The 18,280-nt window shown below is 46.1% G+C and overlaps 1 protein-coding gene across 1 annotated transcript in view; it reads left to right on the plus strand.

The window, feature by feature from the left end:
• The first annotated feature begins 13,030 nt into the window (after positions 1 to 13,030).
• The window catches only part of LOC134934645 (electrogenic sodium bicarbonate cotransporter 1-like), a 365,846-nt gene continuing 360,596 nt past the window's right edge, over positions 13,031 to 18,280 (plus strand). The window contains exon 1 of the mRNA XM_063930029.1: positions 13,031 to 13,079. Within this exon, the coding sequence (XP_063786099.1) occupies positions 13,031 to 13,079 (49 nt within the window). The remainder of the gene's footprint in view (positions 13,080 to 18,280) is intronic.

An 18,280-nucleotide genomic window follows, 5' to 3' on the forward strand; every position in this document is an offset into this window, starting at 1 on the left:
GGCTCCTTCCTCTATGCCCCTCCTACCAGACTCAGTCTAGAAACTGTGCCCGAGGAGACGGACATATCCTGAGGAAGGATGTAACAGAACAGTGGTGAGATTTGAACCAGCACACACAAACAAGCGGAAAGCCATGCTAACCCAACTTGAACAGGAACAGCAACAGCTGAACCAACATTACTTAACTAAGTTACAGTGCAGGAAACACAAAGCACTGGGCGGGTGCCCAGTATCCTCTACGGACTACGAGAAAAGGATTTACCAGTAGGTAATTAAAATCCTATTTTCTCTTATGTCCTAGAGGATACTGGGGTCCACATTAGTACCATGGGGATGTACCAAAGCTCCCAAACCGGGTGGGAGAGTGCTGAGGTTCCTGCAGAACTGATTGACCAAACTGAAGGTTCTCGGAGGCCAAAGTATCAAACTTGTAGAACTTAGCAAACATGTTAGAACCTGACCAAGTAGCTGGTCGGCAGAACTGTAAGGCCGAGACACCCCAGGCAGCCGCCCAGGAAGAACCCACAGATCTAGTTGAGTGGGCCTGTACTTTAGGAACTGGCAAAACTACCGTAGAATAAGCCTGCTGGATAGCACACCTGTCCAGTGAGCTATAGACTGCTTGGAAGCAGGACACCCAATTTTCTTGGGATCGTAGAGAACAAACAGCAAGTCAGATTTCCTGTGATGGGCTGTCCTCTCCACATAGATCTTCAAAGCCCTCACAACATCCAAGAACTTTGAGGAAGCAGAGGTGTCTGTAAACACCAGAACCACAATAGGTTGGTTGATATGAAACGCAGACACCACCATAGGAAGAAATTGCTGACGTGTTCTGAGTTCCGCTCTATCTTCATGAAAAATCAAATAGGGGCTAGGCTAACAGTGTAACAGTCTTCCACGTAAGAAACTTTACATCGTGGGGTGTGGCCTGGCATCGGAGGAGAGCAGTCGCAGCCTAGATGAGCTCCTGCTTATTTAACATCTATACGTTAGCAGGGAAAGGGAAAGAGATACTACTGCACTAGCATATTGTAGAAAAGTTCCAAATTAGAACAAAGGAAACTCCTAGTTATATTCTATATCAGATATTTGAATTACATAGGGGGGTGCTGCCACTGAATATATTGTTGCCAATATATAGTTATGCACAAAAAGAAACAGAGAAGAATTGGACTTGAAGTGGCGCACTCAAACATTAAATTGATACATAAAATATAACTTTTATTAGAGTATATTTGTTAAAAAGACCTGTAGCTGTGAAATATTGAAACCAAAAACATATAAATTGACAAAACAAAGTGTGATATGTGTGAATAAAAACACACACTGTGCTGTGTAGTGCTACACATATATAATATATTGTAGGTACTATGACCATTGAATCAGATTATATGTGTTGTTAGGCTGAGTGCCCAATGGCGCTTTGAAGTCACTGATCAGTTGTACTAGGTAGGCTTACTGAGGGTACTGTAAAGTGCAATATTCCAATAGAAAGCTCCCCATCAGTTTGGGCGCTGTGACCCCTCACTTATGTGCAATCATATGCTTGTACAGCTATGAATCAGTGTTTATCCTCACTAGTGATCTCAATGTAATTAGCTGTTCTCAATCAATTCACAGTAGGTAATAACTGAAGTCAGTATCACTTTAAGTGATTAATCTGTTTGGGCCCTATGACCCCTCACTTGTATGCATTCATATGCTTGTACAGCTATGAATCAGTGTTTCTCCTCACTAGTGATCTCAATGTAATTGGCTGTTCTTAATCAATTACTGAAGTCAGTGTCACTTTAAGTGAATGATAATTGATGTTCACTTATGTGCTTATACAGCTATAGATCAGTGCTTCTCCTCACTAGTGATCTCAATATAATTAGCTGTTCTCAGTCGATTTACAGCAGGTAATTAATAAAGTAAATATCACTCTAAGTGAGTAATCACAATGTTCATTAGTGATATTGTTAATGAGAGACACTGTGATGTCCAATAATGCATATAAACTGACATTTTTCCACAATATTCACTACTATTATAGTGGAATATATATCATAGCTGTGAGGCACAGGGTTTAGTGAGCTGTTTGAATATTGCACTAATACAGTACACTGGGACACTCCATCAGCTGTTAATAATCATATAGTAGTATATCCTAACTGGCTATTTTGTAATTATCAGCTGTGTGATAGAAACCTATATATCAAATGAACAGCATTTAACCTGAGTAGCACATAAACACTGCTAGGTAATTGTTCTATACTTGTAAGGTAACAAGCAGTGCTATAAAGATGTCTCAGCTGCTACATTAAACAGTGTATCTTGGTCTTGTTACAATGTTGCTAGTACATGCAGCTTGCTGAGTCATATGTGGTTAAATAATCCTCTCAGTGCAGGAAAGCTTGTGAGCTCCATCAGTGTCATGAGGCTTCACAATAGCCAGCTCTGCTTTAGTATAGATCGCGCTCTACTCCTAACAACACAATACACTTAGCACATTGTTATTATACACAGCAGCACAGTGTGAATCGCCGACGCGCGTTTCACAGTAAAGTTTTTTCAGGGCTAACCAGAATGCCTCCAATAGCCCTAATTTAACAGTACAGATACACCAATCGTGGGGCAGATTCCCGGTCACGTGACAGGGCCATCCAATCACGTTGCGTCTCCTGTTAATGGGATTTGGACTGTGCTCAGTCCGATCATGTGACACCTATTAACCTATCAGAGAGCCCAAAATACGTGCACCAGAGATAGAAATAATGTTAAATCTGTGTCTCTGATTCTGGGCTACGGTTCAAGTCATCTGACTAGTTAGATCCAATGGAATCATAATAATAGGTTCCTAAGAGTAATATTAAAGGGATACTCGGTGTGTCCAGTATGAGAGATAAACTTGAGTATGCTTAGTAAGTAAGGTGAGTGTATATTGGAAAAGTGATGTATAACAGTTGTCATTGGCAACCACATAATAGGAAACATGACAAAATTAACACCTCAAACTGCAATGTGAAAATAAAATAAACATAAAAAATGTGAAAAACAACTGAGTGGTGTACTATATGTGTCTGTGTCAGAATTTAATTTAATACAGTGAAAATAAGATAGTGACTGTATGTTATTTATAATGGTCATGTAAATATTTCATGGCCAAGAGTGTTTATTATCTGGTGAGTGAACTGAAAATGGTGAAATTATAATGATGATTTAATCTATATATATATAAATAAAATCTAATAGTGACCCTCCAAATAAATGTGACTAAAAATATGTGATATGCATACAAATTGTACACTTATAAATATATTATGAAGGTGGTCCTACAGAATACTAGTTCATGGAGTAGTTCCCAGCAATCTCAATATTATAATAAATTTAAAATGTTGAGCCACATTATAATTGAGAGATATTGAGTCTACCTGTTGTATATAAATATACCTACTATCTCATCCCACAGTAGCATCCCTTATCTTGTATCATAGGAACCTATGGAACCTGTTCCTCTCAGTATGATTGGATGTACACATCCCTAATTTTCTCAGACGTATTTTCCCATACTATTCCCAAATCTGCATATATCTCCTTGTCCCCATCATTCCTGGTGTAGTTGTCTCTTTTAAGTTCGAGGTATCTGTTCAAGACGGTAAGTATAATTTCTTATAATTCCTATATACTCATTATTCCAACATAGATAACCAATGGGTCACATATGGATTATTTGTTTTGCTTGTTGTTTGTCACCTAGTTTATTGTAGGCCCATCTGGATAATTTACACTAAAGTACCCTATGGGATCAATAAAATCATAAATCTTCATCCCAGAGCAATAATTAACGTCAAGGTTAGAACATACAGTCTTTTAATAGTCCAATTTTCAAGATGTTAAATCAGGATCTTATGAACTGTAATACATAGGTATTCTTCATACTTTTGGGGATGACACCCCGCTGAAACCAAGTCTCACTCCTTGTCTAACCTTACTAGCTCTACACCCACCTCCAAAGGCCTGCCTGACCTCTGGCAGGGGACATCTTATCTCATTTTATTTTGTTTTGTTTTACTCTATGCTCCTTCTGGGTAGCTGCCATGACTAAGATGAGGCTCAACAGTAAATAAACACCTAGCATGTGGGACCCACTACATCCTTTACTATTAGGAGCCTCAGTGTTTTTAGCCTCCACCTCCCTCCTGGGCGACCCTACATGGAAAAGTTCCTGATACCTCTGCCCGTGATGTCCGCAGGCATCGCTCAGCAATCTCGAGAGGATACTCCCGGTGGCGACTCATCTGACTCTGATCACTCGACTACGCTCTCACTTTCCCGGTGCTCTCGCAAATCTAGATTGCCTGTTAAACAGCTTAAAATGAAGCATAAGGACCTGCTGGTGGTACTGGGGCCTCTTCTTGATGAAAAATTGGTGGGCATTAAAGAGGCTATAGAGTCGTCATCGACCTTGCTTACTCAACATTCCACCCACCTTGACGAAACAGAACAAAGGATATCAGCTCTAGAAGATGACCTGGGAGAAGCCCAACGCTCCTTGCGAGCCAAACAACTGGAAGTCGCAGACCTCTCGGAGAAACTCGACGACCTGGAAAACCGCGGCAGTCTTAACAACTTACGAGTCATTGGTATCCCAGAATCAATAAAAGGCCATGAGCTCCTAGATCTCCTCTCATCGGGTATCCCAGAGCAGCTATCTATGAATCTAAAAGGTGTCCCTCTTGTCATCGAAAGAGCCCATAGGCTGGGGCCGGAGCGGAAACATTCTTCCGGACGCCCACGCCCGGTTATAATGAGAGTCCTGAATTACGCGGACAAAACAAGACTTCTTGACCATTACCGCAAAACTGCCAGTCTGTCGATCAATGCTGAACATCTCCTCATTTTCCAGGACTTTTCAGCTTTAGTGGCAGCGAAACGCAAGGACTTTGCCCCCATTTGCAAACATCTCTTTGATGCAAAGATCAAATTCTCTCTGCTATATCCAGCACGCCTCAGAGTCTTTGAAGATGGTCGGCCGAGATTCTTTGAAGATCCAGACGAGGCAAAGCTGCATTTCGCCCTTCCTACTACTTGATTACTGTATGACTCTGCTCGGGTCTCACATGCAGACTGTCCGAAGTGTGATTGCTACGCACTCATGCCTGCTACCTGTTTTTCTCGTTGTTTGATGCTGTTTTTATTGTTTATTTGTTTTGTTAGCTGTGTCTGCCTAGGCCGGGACCCCTTCCACCCACTGGGGGACTCCCCCCCCCCCCTGCTCGCTGGGACGGGGTGGGACCCTATTTTATCTCCTACGCTTCTTTCATGATTTTCTTCCCGGTAGGGGTGGGCTAGTATGTCATCCGACTACCGCCCACAGCCCCATGTAGATGATGATCCAGACGCTACACTGCTCCGCTTTGTATCCTGGAATGTAGAGGGCCTTAACCACCCGGTCAAAAGGAAAAAGGTGCTGTCTCACCTGAAATGTATGTCTCCCCATATTACATTCCTGCAAGAGACGCACTGGTTAGATGACCCTAGACATACCCTATGTGCCCCGTGGATTGGAAACTGCATATCGTCACCTTATCACTCTAAATCTGGAGGGGTGGCAATTCTATTCCACGCCAACTTACAACATTCAATTCTTAGAAAACAGCATGACCCAGAGGGTAGATTTTGCTAGTAGATGTATATACTCATAATACTGTCTATACCCTTCTTAACCTATATGCACCCAATACCTTACCTGATTCTTTCTTTGCAGATCTCTTATCAACTCTTATCTCCTGGGGTGGTCAGAATTTGATAGTTGGTGGGGACTTCAACTTGGTCGTCGACCCATCCATGGACAGATCCAGGGTAAGTGCCGCCGCCACTACGCCTCTCACTCACCTACTTTCCTCCTTCTGCACCCAACTGAATCTTCTAGACCCCTGGTGAATACTTCACCCCACCCAGAAAGACTTCCCCTTCTATTCCCTTCCCCATTCTTCTCACTCTAGAATTTACTATATTTTTACTGCTGCTGACCTCCTCCCCAAAGTTACCTACACCTCCATTGATAACATCATTATCTCCGACCATGCCCCTATATCTCTTCATGTTCAATTGAACTTATCCCCTTGTAATGTCCCGAGATGGCAGTTTCCTTCCTACCTATGCCACTCCACTGACTTTCTGCTCCATCTCAAACAGTCCTGGCTCAATTACTATCTAGACAAAAATGACAAAAATTCAGACTCGCCAATCTTTTGGGGGGCAGCTAAAGCCGTCCTTAGAGGACACATTATGTCCTACACTCATGCCAAATGGAAAATTTTTTCCTCCCAATTACAAACCTTAAGCTCTACTCTCCCCTATGCATACCGTAGCTACACCCAACATCACACCCCTGCCCACAAAGAGGCCTATCTTTCGGCCAAGCTCATTTATGACACATTCCTCACGGAACGGGCCCAACTCTCCTACGACTATCAGCGGAACAGACACCACAGGTGGGGCAATAAGTTGGGCAAATCGCTGGCCAACTTAATTAAGGGTCCTAAATCCTGTACCTGGGTTAATGCAATCACTAGTTCAGGCACACTGAGTACTATCCCTGACCTTATCTGCACTGAATTTAGGAACTTTTACCAATCCTTGTATGCCAAAGGCCCCGATGACCCCGACGCTAACCATTCTTTCCTAGAGGAGGCTGCTCTCCCTATTCTAACTCAGGAGGAGAGGGATTCCTTAGACAACCTGATCACAGTTGAGGAAGTTATTGAAGTTATTAAAACCTTACCGAATAACAAAAGCCCCGGCCCCAATGGTTTTGGCGCAGAGTTTTACAAGATGCTACGTGATGAGATAGCCCCCACTCTCACATCTCTCTACAATCATATTCTTACCTCCAAACAAACCTCAATTAGGTTCAATGAGGCCACGATAATTGTTATACCGAAACTGGGTAAGGACCCCTCTTTACCTGGGTCTTACAGGCTGATTTCCCTCCTCAATCAGGACTTTAAAATTCTCACAAAATTGATGGCCAATAGATTGCAACTATGTCTTTCTCGCATTATATCGCCTGCGCAGATGAGCTTCCTTAAACATAGACAGTCAGTACAGGGTATTAGGACCGCTTTAGCAGCCATCACTTACTCACGTACTAATATTATTACGGATAACATCCTAATTAACCTTGATGCAGAAAAGGCTTTCGACAAGATTGCCTGGCCTCATCTTGCTAGAGTCTTACTTTACCAACAATTTGGCGAGACCTTTCACGGCCTGGTTGAATCCCTCTATGCCAGCCCAACTGCGCAGGTGGTGGTTAATAACATTCCCTCCCCTCCCTTTCTCCTTGAGAGGGGGACTAGACAGGGGTGCCCCCTTTCTCCCCTCCATTTTAATATTGCTTTAGAGCCCTTCATATGGTATATCCTTAATTTATCTACCTTTCGGGGTATTAGAATTGGCAACAGGGAGATTAAGCTCATGGCGTTTGCGGACGACATCCTCCTTTTTACCTCCGACCCACGACAATCTGTTATGGCGTTACAGAACGTCATTGAACGCTTTTCCTCCTTTGCGGGTTTTTCCATCAATTATGACAAATCGGAAGCGCTAGCCGTATTCCCTCAGATAACCATTGTCACGTCTAGCAAAGTCTGAGGATCCGGCAGCTGAGATTTGCCCGAGGAGGTAGCAGGCTGTGAATGAACCAGATGAGTGGGCTTGAATTAGTTCCTTTGCATGGGACACGGAGCAATGAAGAACGTAGGCGGGGTTTGAGAGTCAATGGAAAGTATTTATTATGTACAGGGCTGAGGTAGAGGACCGAAGCTGGGGCACGATGGTTAAAGACGTGGCAGGGGACGAAGAACTGTGGACTGTGATTTGAAAGACGAGACTGTAGATGATGAACTGTGGAACTGTGGATGGTGGTTGAAGACGTGGCTGGAGACGGTGGTACAAAGGCGTGGCTGGTGATGGAGATCTGTGGAGTGTGGCTTGAAAGACGAGGCTGAAGACCCGGGGCCGACTGTGCCCAAAGAGTCTTACTGGACCGGGTTTTCCAGGAGCGCTTCCACAGGCAGTAACAGACTAGAAATGGCAGGGCTGCAGCAGCAACAGAGAACCGACCAAGCAGGATCAGGAGGAACCAGAATACAGCAGGAATCCTGGGAGCACAGGCTAAAGCACCTAATACAGGGTTGTAACTTGAAGCACTGGCATCCCTGTCCTAAACCAGCCCCCTTTTATAGGTAGAGCTTCTATAAGGAAATTTGTCAGTTCCGCACTATCTGTGTGCTATGTAGACACACCTAAATATAGATAAGTCTGAAAATACCAATATACACAGTGCTAATAATCAATTATTTAGAAAGCACTTTACTTATTGGCGGTGCCCCCAAATACTTTTGTAGATTAACTACATATATAAGAAAGAAAAGACAAAAGAAATCCTTTTTGGGGGCACTCTTATTTGAAAAATTAATATAATATTAAACCATAATGTACAGTGAAGATGTAAAGATGAATAATCTAAAACTTAACATTTATTCTGTTGCTTAAAATATTGACCAGTATGGTCTTCTGTTCACAAAATATTTTTTTTTTTTTTATTTTTATTTTTTTTTATTGTTAATATCTCTATCTAAATTTGAAATAAAGAGATAGGGAAGGTGAAAATATAAAATGGAGTTAGTGAGAGTGAGCAGTATAGAATTGCTCCACCAGTGTTGATCAGTAGAAAATGCAGATGATCATCTTGGTGATATCCACAGTGCCTGGTATTCCTGAGTGGTCCCCCTTCAGAGTACTAGGTAGAGCTTCCCCTGGATTGGCTGGAAGAAACAGGAAACAAGAACTATGCTTAAAACTTGGTCTCCAACATGGCGGCGCCCAGTAATGCAGACCTTTTTGCAAAGCTACAAAGCTCACTGCCCCTGGTCTCCTAGAAACGGCTCAGCAAGAGCGACCCGCTGTAGCGGCGTCCTGCCGCCACGAGCGGACCCCCTCACCACCGCTACTGCTGCCCACGGATCTGGCGCAGCAGCCCACCTCCGCCGCTGCCCGCACATCACCAAGGAAGCCAGCCCCGCGGCCCCAGCGTACCGGTAAGACTCCGGACGCTGATAACCGTGGGCTGGGACCCGCCTTTTCCATTCCGCTGGGCCCTTACTCATATCACATACTACCTCCCTTCCGACCCCACTCGACTATACTCTGACAATGTCCACCCCATCCTTACTAAAATTCAGACGGAACTGACGCTGTGGCAAACCTTACCCCTCAATCTGTTGGGACGCTGTAGCCTAGTTAAGATGGCTAGTTTCCCCAAATTGCTCTACGTGCTGCAGATGGTACCCATCATGCTTTCAAAGTCTGATGTCTCTCTCCTCAACTCCTCGATCTCTAAATTTATTTAGGCTAATAAACGACCCAGAATAAGTTTCTTTAAACTATCCCAAACAGTGCAGAATGATGGAGTGAATCTGCCGGATATAGAGCAATATAACCGATCGATTCCCAACTCTGTGCCCCTCTATCTCTTAGCTACATTCTCCATGCGAATAAATCCGATATATCCACTTTCCACCTCGACAACATACTCCTGACCTCTACTATTACGGCGTGGAGGTTATCCCATAAATCTCTCAAGCTACAACATGCCCACTCACTGTTTCTTCCTTTAGTTGGGAACTTACATTTTCAAAAAGGGCAGGCCCTCCTCCCCTTCACTGCCTGGCGTGCCATGGGCATCACGTGCATTGGTGACCTTCTTGACTCTAATAAGAGAATATTCACTTTTGCAGAGACATTAGCCAAATATGAAGTTAGCCCCCGCCATGAATTCTATTTTTTTTAGGCTTCACATTACATACAATCAGTCCTCTCCCACCTCAATGCATCAGACTTTGTCAATTCCCTAGATACGCTTCTACGCTCGGGGACTGGTTCCATTTCGACCATATATACCCGCATACGCACAGAACATATACCCACCACTGATCTAGCCCAAGTACAGAAATGGTCCTCCCAAATCCCCTCCATGTTCCCTGACGCCATGATGGATAGCTTTGCGGCTTCCCTTAAACTGTCCCGGCTAGCTTATACCAGGAAATGTCCAATAAGATATTGCATACAGCCTATATCTCTCCAAAGAGGAGTCATTTGATGGGTTTGTCTGACTCGGCAAAATGTATAAAATGCTCTGCACCAGTGGCTGACTTCATACACTGCTTTTGGCACTGCCACTATATCCAAAAATTCTGGGCTGAGCTACAAACATATGGAACTTCCGAGGTGGGCTTGCGCTTCCAATGCACTGCCTCTTAAGCTCTCTTTGGCTATGTTCTTGATCAACACGACCTTCTCTCTCAGGATGCAAAATTAGTTGTGATCCTTTCGGCGGTAGGCAGGAAAGCCATTCTTCAGCAATGGATATCTGATACCCCCCCACCACGCTGACACTAGCTACTTCTAGACTGCTATTTCTATTTACGATTGATTGGCTAGAAACTTCCTTTAATAAGGAAATATTAACTCCCACGTTGTTTCAATGCTGGGGACGGTTTATTAATAAATTACCCACTCAAACAAAAATAGCCATTAAGCAGAGTTTTCATTGCACCACCTGGTACGGGTACCAACTTCTGGCAGACAACCCTCCCATATTTCTCCCATAACTACTTATCCTTCCTCCCTCTCCGCTCTCCGTCTTTTTCTTCTCTCTCCACTCTATCATTCTAATCTCTGACACCCACATCAGCTCTCTGTGTCTTCCCTCTTCTACTACTTTTTTCTGGATCTCTTCCATCTACATATCTTCCCTTGCTCTGATGATGTCTCCGTGGATGGGTCGGCAGTCCCCTAGCCTCGGCAGGTATTGTTATTATTATTGTTATTATTTTTATGTTAGTTTATTGTTTTTGGTTTAGCGCTCCCCAAAGGGGGAGATGCATTAGTATGTTACACTGTTTTTTCAGTCTTCCTCCTACATCAGGAACACAATTGTTGTTCTCATACACCATTGTTTCTTTGCTGTATGTCATTCTGTTATGTGTATTCTGACACTTTAAATTAGAAAATGGAAAATGTGAGGTTTTCTGCTGGATCCCTATCACCTTATATGTGAATGACTAGATGATTATTGTGATTCTGTATACGGTTGGATATTACGTCCTTATCTGCTATCGCTTGTATTTTCTAAACCTCAATAAATACATTTTGGAAAAAAAAAAAAAGAAACTTTATGTCAACCTCCTGTAAAGGCTCAAACCACTCCGATCTGAAAAACTGCAACACCACGTTGAGATACCAAGGTGCCGAGGGAGGCACAAAGGGCGGCGGTTGGATGTGCAGAACACCCTTCAAGAACGTCTGAACCTCAGGGAGGGAAGCAAATTGTTTCTAGAAGAAAATGGATAAGGCTGAAATCTGGACTTTCAAGGAGCCCAAACGTAGGCCCACATCCACACCTGACTGTAGAAAAAGGAGAAAACGTCCCAGTAGAAATGCCACTGCAGGAAATTACCTTTTTTCACACCACGAGACATATTTTTTTTTAAATATGGAGGTAATGTTTAGACGTTACCCCATTCCTGGCTTGGATCAGGGTTGGAATGACCCTGTTCGGAATGCCTTTCCGGGATAAAATCTGATGCTCAACTTCCATACCATCAACCCTAGCATGGTAAGTCGTGATAGACGAATGGCCCCTGTTGTAGAATATCCTCGCGAAGAGGCAGAGGCCACGGATCCTCCAGGAGCATCTCTAGAAGGTCCTCGTACCAGGCAGTTCTTGGCCAGTCCGGAGCAATGAGAATTGCTTGAACCTTCTCCCTTTTTATTTTTTTGAGAACTCTTGGGATCAATGGAAGAGGTGGAAACATGTAAACCATCTGGTAGACCCATGGAGTCACCACAGCATCCACCACCACTGCTTGTGGGACCCTCGACCTGGAACAATACCGCTGGAGCCTTTTGTTGAGACAAGAGGCCATCATGTTTATTAGTGGAGTCCCCCACCGATGTGTCAAAGACTCGAACACCTGCGGGTGAAGACCCCACTATCCTGGGTGGAGGTCGTATCTGCTGCGGAAGTCCGCTTCCCAGTTGTCCACTCCCGGAATGAAGATTGCCAACAGCGCCACTGCATGTCTTTCTGCCCAGAGGAGAATTCTTGTTACCTCTGACAGTGCTGCTCTGCTCTTCGTTCCACCCTGTCGGTGTATGTATGTTACTGCCATCACGTTGTCCGACTAAACTTGAATGACTTGATCTTGAAGAAGATGCGCTGCCTGTAGAAGGGCGTTGTACATGGCCCTTAGTTCCAGAACGATGATCGGAAGAATAGTTTCCTGACTTGACCATTTTTCTTGGAACTGTTTTCCCTGGGAGACTGCTCCCCAACCTCTGAGGCTTGCGTCTGTGGTTAGCAGAATCGAATTTTGAATCCTGAACTGTCAACCCTCGGTCAGGTGAGACGTCTGAAGCCACCACAGAAGGGAAAACCTGGCTCTTGGTGAAAGATGTATCCTCTGGTGCATGTGAAGATGCGATCTGGACCATTTGTTCAACAGATCCAGCTGGAAGGGCATTGCATGAAACCTTCCGTACTGCAAAGCTCCAAAAGAAGCTACCATCTTCCCCAGAAGCCGAATGCAGAGATGCACCGCTATCCGGGTTGGATTTAGAACATCCCGCACCATTGACTGGCTCACCCATGCCTTTTCCATTGGAAGGAGCACCTTCTGTGCCTCCATATCCAGTACTATTCCCAAGAACGGAAGCCTCCGTGTCGGTTCCAGGTGAGATTTTGGCAGGTTCAGAATCCACCCATGAGCCTGGAGTAATCAAGTTCATAGGACAATGTTGTGCAACAGCTTCTCCATGGATGGTGCCTTGACCAGCAGGTCATCCAGGCATGGTACTATGTTCACTCCTTGCATGCGGAGGCGAAACATCACATCTGCCATTACCTTGGTGAACATCCTCAGTGCTGTGGAGAGGTCCCATTGTAGGGCCTGGAACTGTAAGTGACAGTCCAGTAATGCAAATCTTAGATAAGCCTGATGAGGCGGCCAAATCGGAACATGAAGGTATGCATCCTTGATGCCCGGAGACACCAAGAATTTCCCTTTTCCTCCAGACCTGAGATCACCGCTCTCAGAGACTGTTAGGGTCTCCTGCTCTGTGCTGCCACGTCGTCATGGCAACCGGGAGACAAGTGCTAGCGGAGTAACCTGAGCGTAGCTGATACTCCGGTTCGGGTCTTTCGCTGTGCAGTGGTTACAGGCTCTGTGCACGGCAGGGGATCCGGTGCTGGTTTTTGTGCTCACAGTCTGTGAGGTCTGAGTGGGGCGTGGACAGCACCTGCTATATAAACCCTCTTCTCAGGTTAGGCAGATGCTGCTGAATCTTTGTTGGTTAGTTAGTTCCTGAAAGCTAGCTAGTACTGTGTAAACTTTGTATTTGTTTGTTGCTTACTGCAAATAGGCCTTGGGATTTGGTATTACACTCTGCCAATCCAGACCTAGCAGTAAGACTGGAGTCAGTCGTTTAACCTGCTGGGGTTCTTTTGCTACTCTGTGAACCTAGCAGGTTTGCGGCTGTATTCTCAGACTTGCCTGGCAAAATCCTTTCTCACTGTGCAAGGTGTTCAGGTGTCAGTTTAGTGGCAGTAAGCTGAACCAGTGCACTGCAAGTGAGGACTAGGATTGTGGAGACTCTCCTTGTGTCTATTACTCCATCTCTGACCAAGGAGTTTACTGCCACACCCGTTGGTAACCCTTTAGGGTTTTGCTGTTGCCCTTAGCAACAGCATTTCGGGTTCTCTACGTATTAAATCACAACATCTCGCTTCTTTCCATCTGAGCATTCCTAATACTAGGGGGACACCCAGTTTCTTAGCCTTTGGGCTTCTCTGTTCACTTTGTGTTTATTTTGTTACCCTATCACCTTCTATGTATGTAATGTCATATTCCCCAGTCTGTCTGTGAGTTCATTTGTTTTGCATCCCTCTCCGTTCAGACACCAGTACATTCCTGCTGGCACTGGTGTGCATAACAGAGACTCCATCTTGAATTTGAACCCCCGTAAGTACGGGTTCAGTGACTTGAGTACTACAAACAGGTTGGAATAAAACCCTTTGTTTTGTAGGTGAAGTGGAACTGGAACAATGACCTGAGTCAGTACCAGTTTTTGAATTGCTGCCTGTAAAGTCAAACTTGCTTCTGGAGAAGCTAGGGGGTGGGAGTTCCTGAAACTCCAGTCTGTATCCCTGTAAGATAAGATCTTTGACCCAGGGATCCTGGCATGATGTTGCCCATATGTGACTGAAATAACATAACTGGGCTCCCACCTGCCTGTCTTCCAGGCAGTGCGGTCCACCGTCATGCTGAAGCTTAGAGGAAGAAGACCCAGAGGCCTGTTCCTGAGAACCTGCAGCTGCTGGTTTTCTGGGTTTATATCTATTGCCTTTGAAGGCTGTAGAAGAACTCTCAGATTTGCCTTTAAAATTTGCCATCCGAAAGGACTGCAGAGTTGGAGCAGAGTAGGTTTTTCTAGCTGGGTGTCACGAACCTCGGGCAGCGGCGACCGCGCTTGTCCCTGCGGGTGGCCTGGTCTGCCCGGCGCCTCTCTTCCCCTGTCAGTCTCCGGCTTCAGCGGCGGGTCGGCGCTGCTCTCCGGCGGCTTCCCGGAAGCAAGGGCGCCGCCATCACAAGCGAGGGCAAGGAGGCGGAGCAGGTCTGACGTCACCTGCCTGCTCCGCCAATCAGGCTAGGGCGGGGAATTTAAAATCAGATACCAGGCAGAGATCCGATGCCTGAGTATCTTCGTTTCTCCTGTGGAAGCTATGATCCAGAGCTCCCTCGTCCCTGCAAGCATCCTGTGCTTCCAAGCATCCTGTGCCTACAAGCAACCTGTGCTTCCAAGCATCCTGTGCCTACAAGCAACCTGTGCTTCCAAGCATCCTGTGCCTACAAGCACCTCCGTGCCTCCAGTTACCTCCGTGTCTCCAAGCACCTCGTGCCTCCAAGCACCTCCGTGCCTCCAAGCACCTCCGTGCCTCCAAGCACCTCCGTGCCTCCAAGCACCTCGTGCCTCCAAGCACCTCGTGCCTCCAAGCACCTCCGCGCCTCAAAGCACCTCCGTGCCTCCAGTTACCTCTGTGTCTCCAAGCACCTCGTGCCTCCAAGCACCTCCGTGCCTCCAAGCACCTCCGTGTCTCCAAGCACCTCGTGCCTCCAAGCACCTCGTCCCTCCAAACACCTCGGTGTCTCCAAACACCTCCGTGCCTCCAAGCACCTCCGTGCCTCCAAACACCTCCGTGCCTCCAAGGGTCTCCCAGCACTCCCTGTACTCCCAGTACCTCAGTGCCTCCAATACCACAGTGTCTCCAATATCTCAGTACCCCAGCCTTCATTATTTCTACAAGTCTTGTCTTACAGGAGACCTACAAGAATTCCTCTGGGCCTCCCGCCTGCCGTCTTAGTTCTGCATGAGGAAGACCTACATCCGGCCATCTCTACTACGACCCAGTGGCGGTTCCTCTTCCCGGTCATCGGAAGAAGCCCCGAGTCCACAACACTCCCAAACCAGGTCAGTGATAGTATACTCAGGCCTCATGGACTCGGGGGATCGGAACACGGACTCTAGTGCCATCCAGAACCTGGCTTCTCGAGTGCAAAGTCAGGAAGCAGCACAAGGTCAGGTGATGCAGTACCTCCAGCAGTTGTCCGGGCGTCTGGATCAGATTCAGGCGTCTCTGGCCTCAGTAATTCCGGCTCCTGTTCCAGCAGTCGCACCAGTTGCCGTTGCCAGCAATGTTCAACCATCGGCCGGTGTCACTCCACGCCTTCAGTTGCCTACTCCGTCCCGCTATAATGGGAATCCCAAAAATTGTCGTGGTTTCTTGAACCAGTGCGAGGTACATTTCGAGCTACTTGCACACAACTTTCCTACAGACCGGTCCAAGGTAGCATATATTATTTCTCTGTTGGAAGGTTCTGCTTTGGATTGGGTGTCTCCATTATGGGAACGATCTGATCCCATGGTTTCCAACTACACCAACTTCATCTCGTCCTTTCGAAGGATTTTCGACGAGCCCGGCAGAATGACCACTGCTTCTTCCGATTTGCTCCGTGTTCGGCAGGGCGCCCGTTCCGTGGGCCAGTACGTGGTTCATTTCCAGACCATTGCTTCCGAACTACGCTGGAATAATGATGCCCTGAGAGCTGCCTTCTGGAACGGTCTTTCCGACCGGCTGAAAGACGAGCTGGTTACTAGAGATCTGCCGGATCCATTAGAAGATTTGATTTCCCTTTGCGTCAAGGTGGATCTTCGGATGCAGGAGCGTGGAAGAGAACGTAACCGTTCGGATCGTTCCAGGTTCCGGAATCCTACTCCTAGGCCGGTGGCCTCACCTAGCTCAGATGAGCCCATGCAAATTAACCGCTCCCGACTGTCTCCGGAAGAACGACAGCGTCGTCGTGAGGGTAAACTCTGCCTTTACTGTGGAGCCGCAGATCATTTTCTTAAATCTTGTAAAGTCCGTCCGGGAAACGGGCAGACCTAGCTTGTTCCGGAGGAGTCAAGCTGGGAGTTACGACAAAAGCTTCTCCAACTTCGGACTGCTTGCTTCCAGTAACTCTAGTCTCCAATTCAGTCTCCAGGTCTTGTGAAGCCCTATTGGATTCCGGAGCTGCAGGGAACTTCGTTTCTTCCTTCTGTGCCCAAAGTTTGGGTTTAAAGTTACGGCCTATCGAGCGGCCAATTTCACTGACGGCTATCAACGGGACTAGAATTTCCAAAGGTCTCATAATGTGGCGCACGGGGCCAGTTAAGCTGCGGGTCGGGGCTCTACATCAGGAAGATTTGGAACTCTTGGTAATCCCAGAAATGCCCCATGATCTGGTTCTTGGAATGCCTTGGCTGAAAAGTCATAACCCCCACATCGATTGGAAGTCGTCACAAATTCTGTCCTGGAGTTCCTTTTGTCACACTAATTGTCTTACTCCTGTTTGTCCGCTCCGTGTTACCTCCAAAACGGATGAAGAGCACATTCCGGAGGCATATCAAGGGTACAAGGACGTATTTTCGGAACAAGCTGCTGACCTGTTACCACCTCACAGGCCTTGGGACTGCCCTATTGACCTTGTCCCAGGGAAGACGCCACCTCGTGGTCGCACATATCCTCTGTCTCTTCCCGAGACTCAAGCCATGTCGGAGTATATTAAGTCCAATATGCTCAAGGGATTCATTCGCCCCTCTTCCTCCCCTGCTGGTGCAGGCTTCTTTTTCGTGAAGAAAAAGGACGGGGGGTTGAGACCATGCATCGACTACCGCGGCCTAAACGACATTACTATTAAGAATAAATACCCCTTGCCACTAATCACAGAGTTATTTGATAGGGTTCGTGGTGCCCGCATTTTTTCAAAACTCGACTTGAGAGGAGCTTATAATCTTATACGCATCCGAGAGGGGGATGAATGGAAGACTGCCTTTAATACCCGAGATGGGCATTACGAATACTTGGTGATGCCGTTTGGTCTTAGTAATGCTCCCGCGGTTTTCCAGGGATTCGTCAACGAAATCTTTCGTGATATGCTGTATCAGAGCGTTGTGGTATATCTGGACGACATACTGATTTTTTCCAAGAATCTTGTCGAACACAGGACTCAAGTCAAAGAGGTGCTACACCGTTTACAAGAGAATCATCTCTACGCCAAGCTTTCCAAATGTACCTTTGAAGTAACATCTATTCCGTTCCTCGGTTATGTCATCTCGGGGACGGAGCTTCGCATGGATCCGGAAAAGTTGTCGGCCATTCGTGATTGGACTCAGCCTCTTTCCCTGAAAGCAATACAAAGGTTCCTGGGCTTTGCGAACTACTACAGGAAATTCATTAAAGGTTTCTCCACCATTGTTGCACCCATTACTGCCCTGACGAGAAAGGGTTCTAATCCTAGTTTGTGGCCTCCGGAAGCCATTGTAGCTTTTTCTCGCTTAAAGTTAGCTTTCACGACGGCTCCAGTTCTCCAACAACCAAATTTCGAGGAACCCTTCTTCTTAGAAGTTGATGCATCTTCAGTCGGGGTGGGGGCTGTCCTCTCCCAGCATTCCTCTGATAAGAAATTACATCCGTGTGGCTTCCACTCTCGTAAATTCTCTCCAGCCGAACGAAATTACTCTATTGGAGACCAGGAACTCTTGGCAATCAAATCTGCCTTGGAAGAATGGAGATATCTTCTAGAAGGGGCTAAACATGTGTTTACCATCTACACGGATCACAAGAATT

The sequence above is a fragment of the Pseudophryne corroboree genome, chromosome 6 (assembly GCF_028390025.1).
Source record: "Pseudophryne corroboree isolate aPseCor3 chromosome 6, aPseCor3.hap2, whole genome shotgun sequence".
Classification (NCBI taxonomy): domain Eukaryota; kingdom Metazoa; phylum Chordata; class Amphibia; order Anura; family Myobatrachidae; genus Pseudophryne; species Pseudophryne corroboree.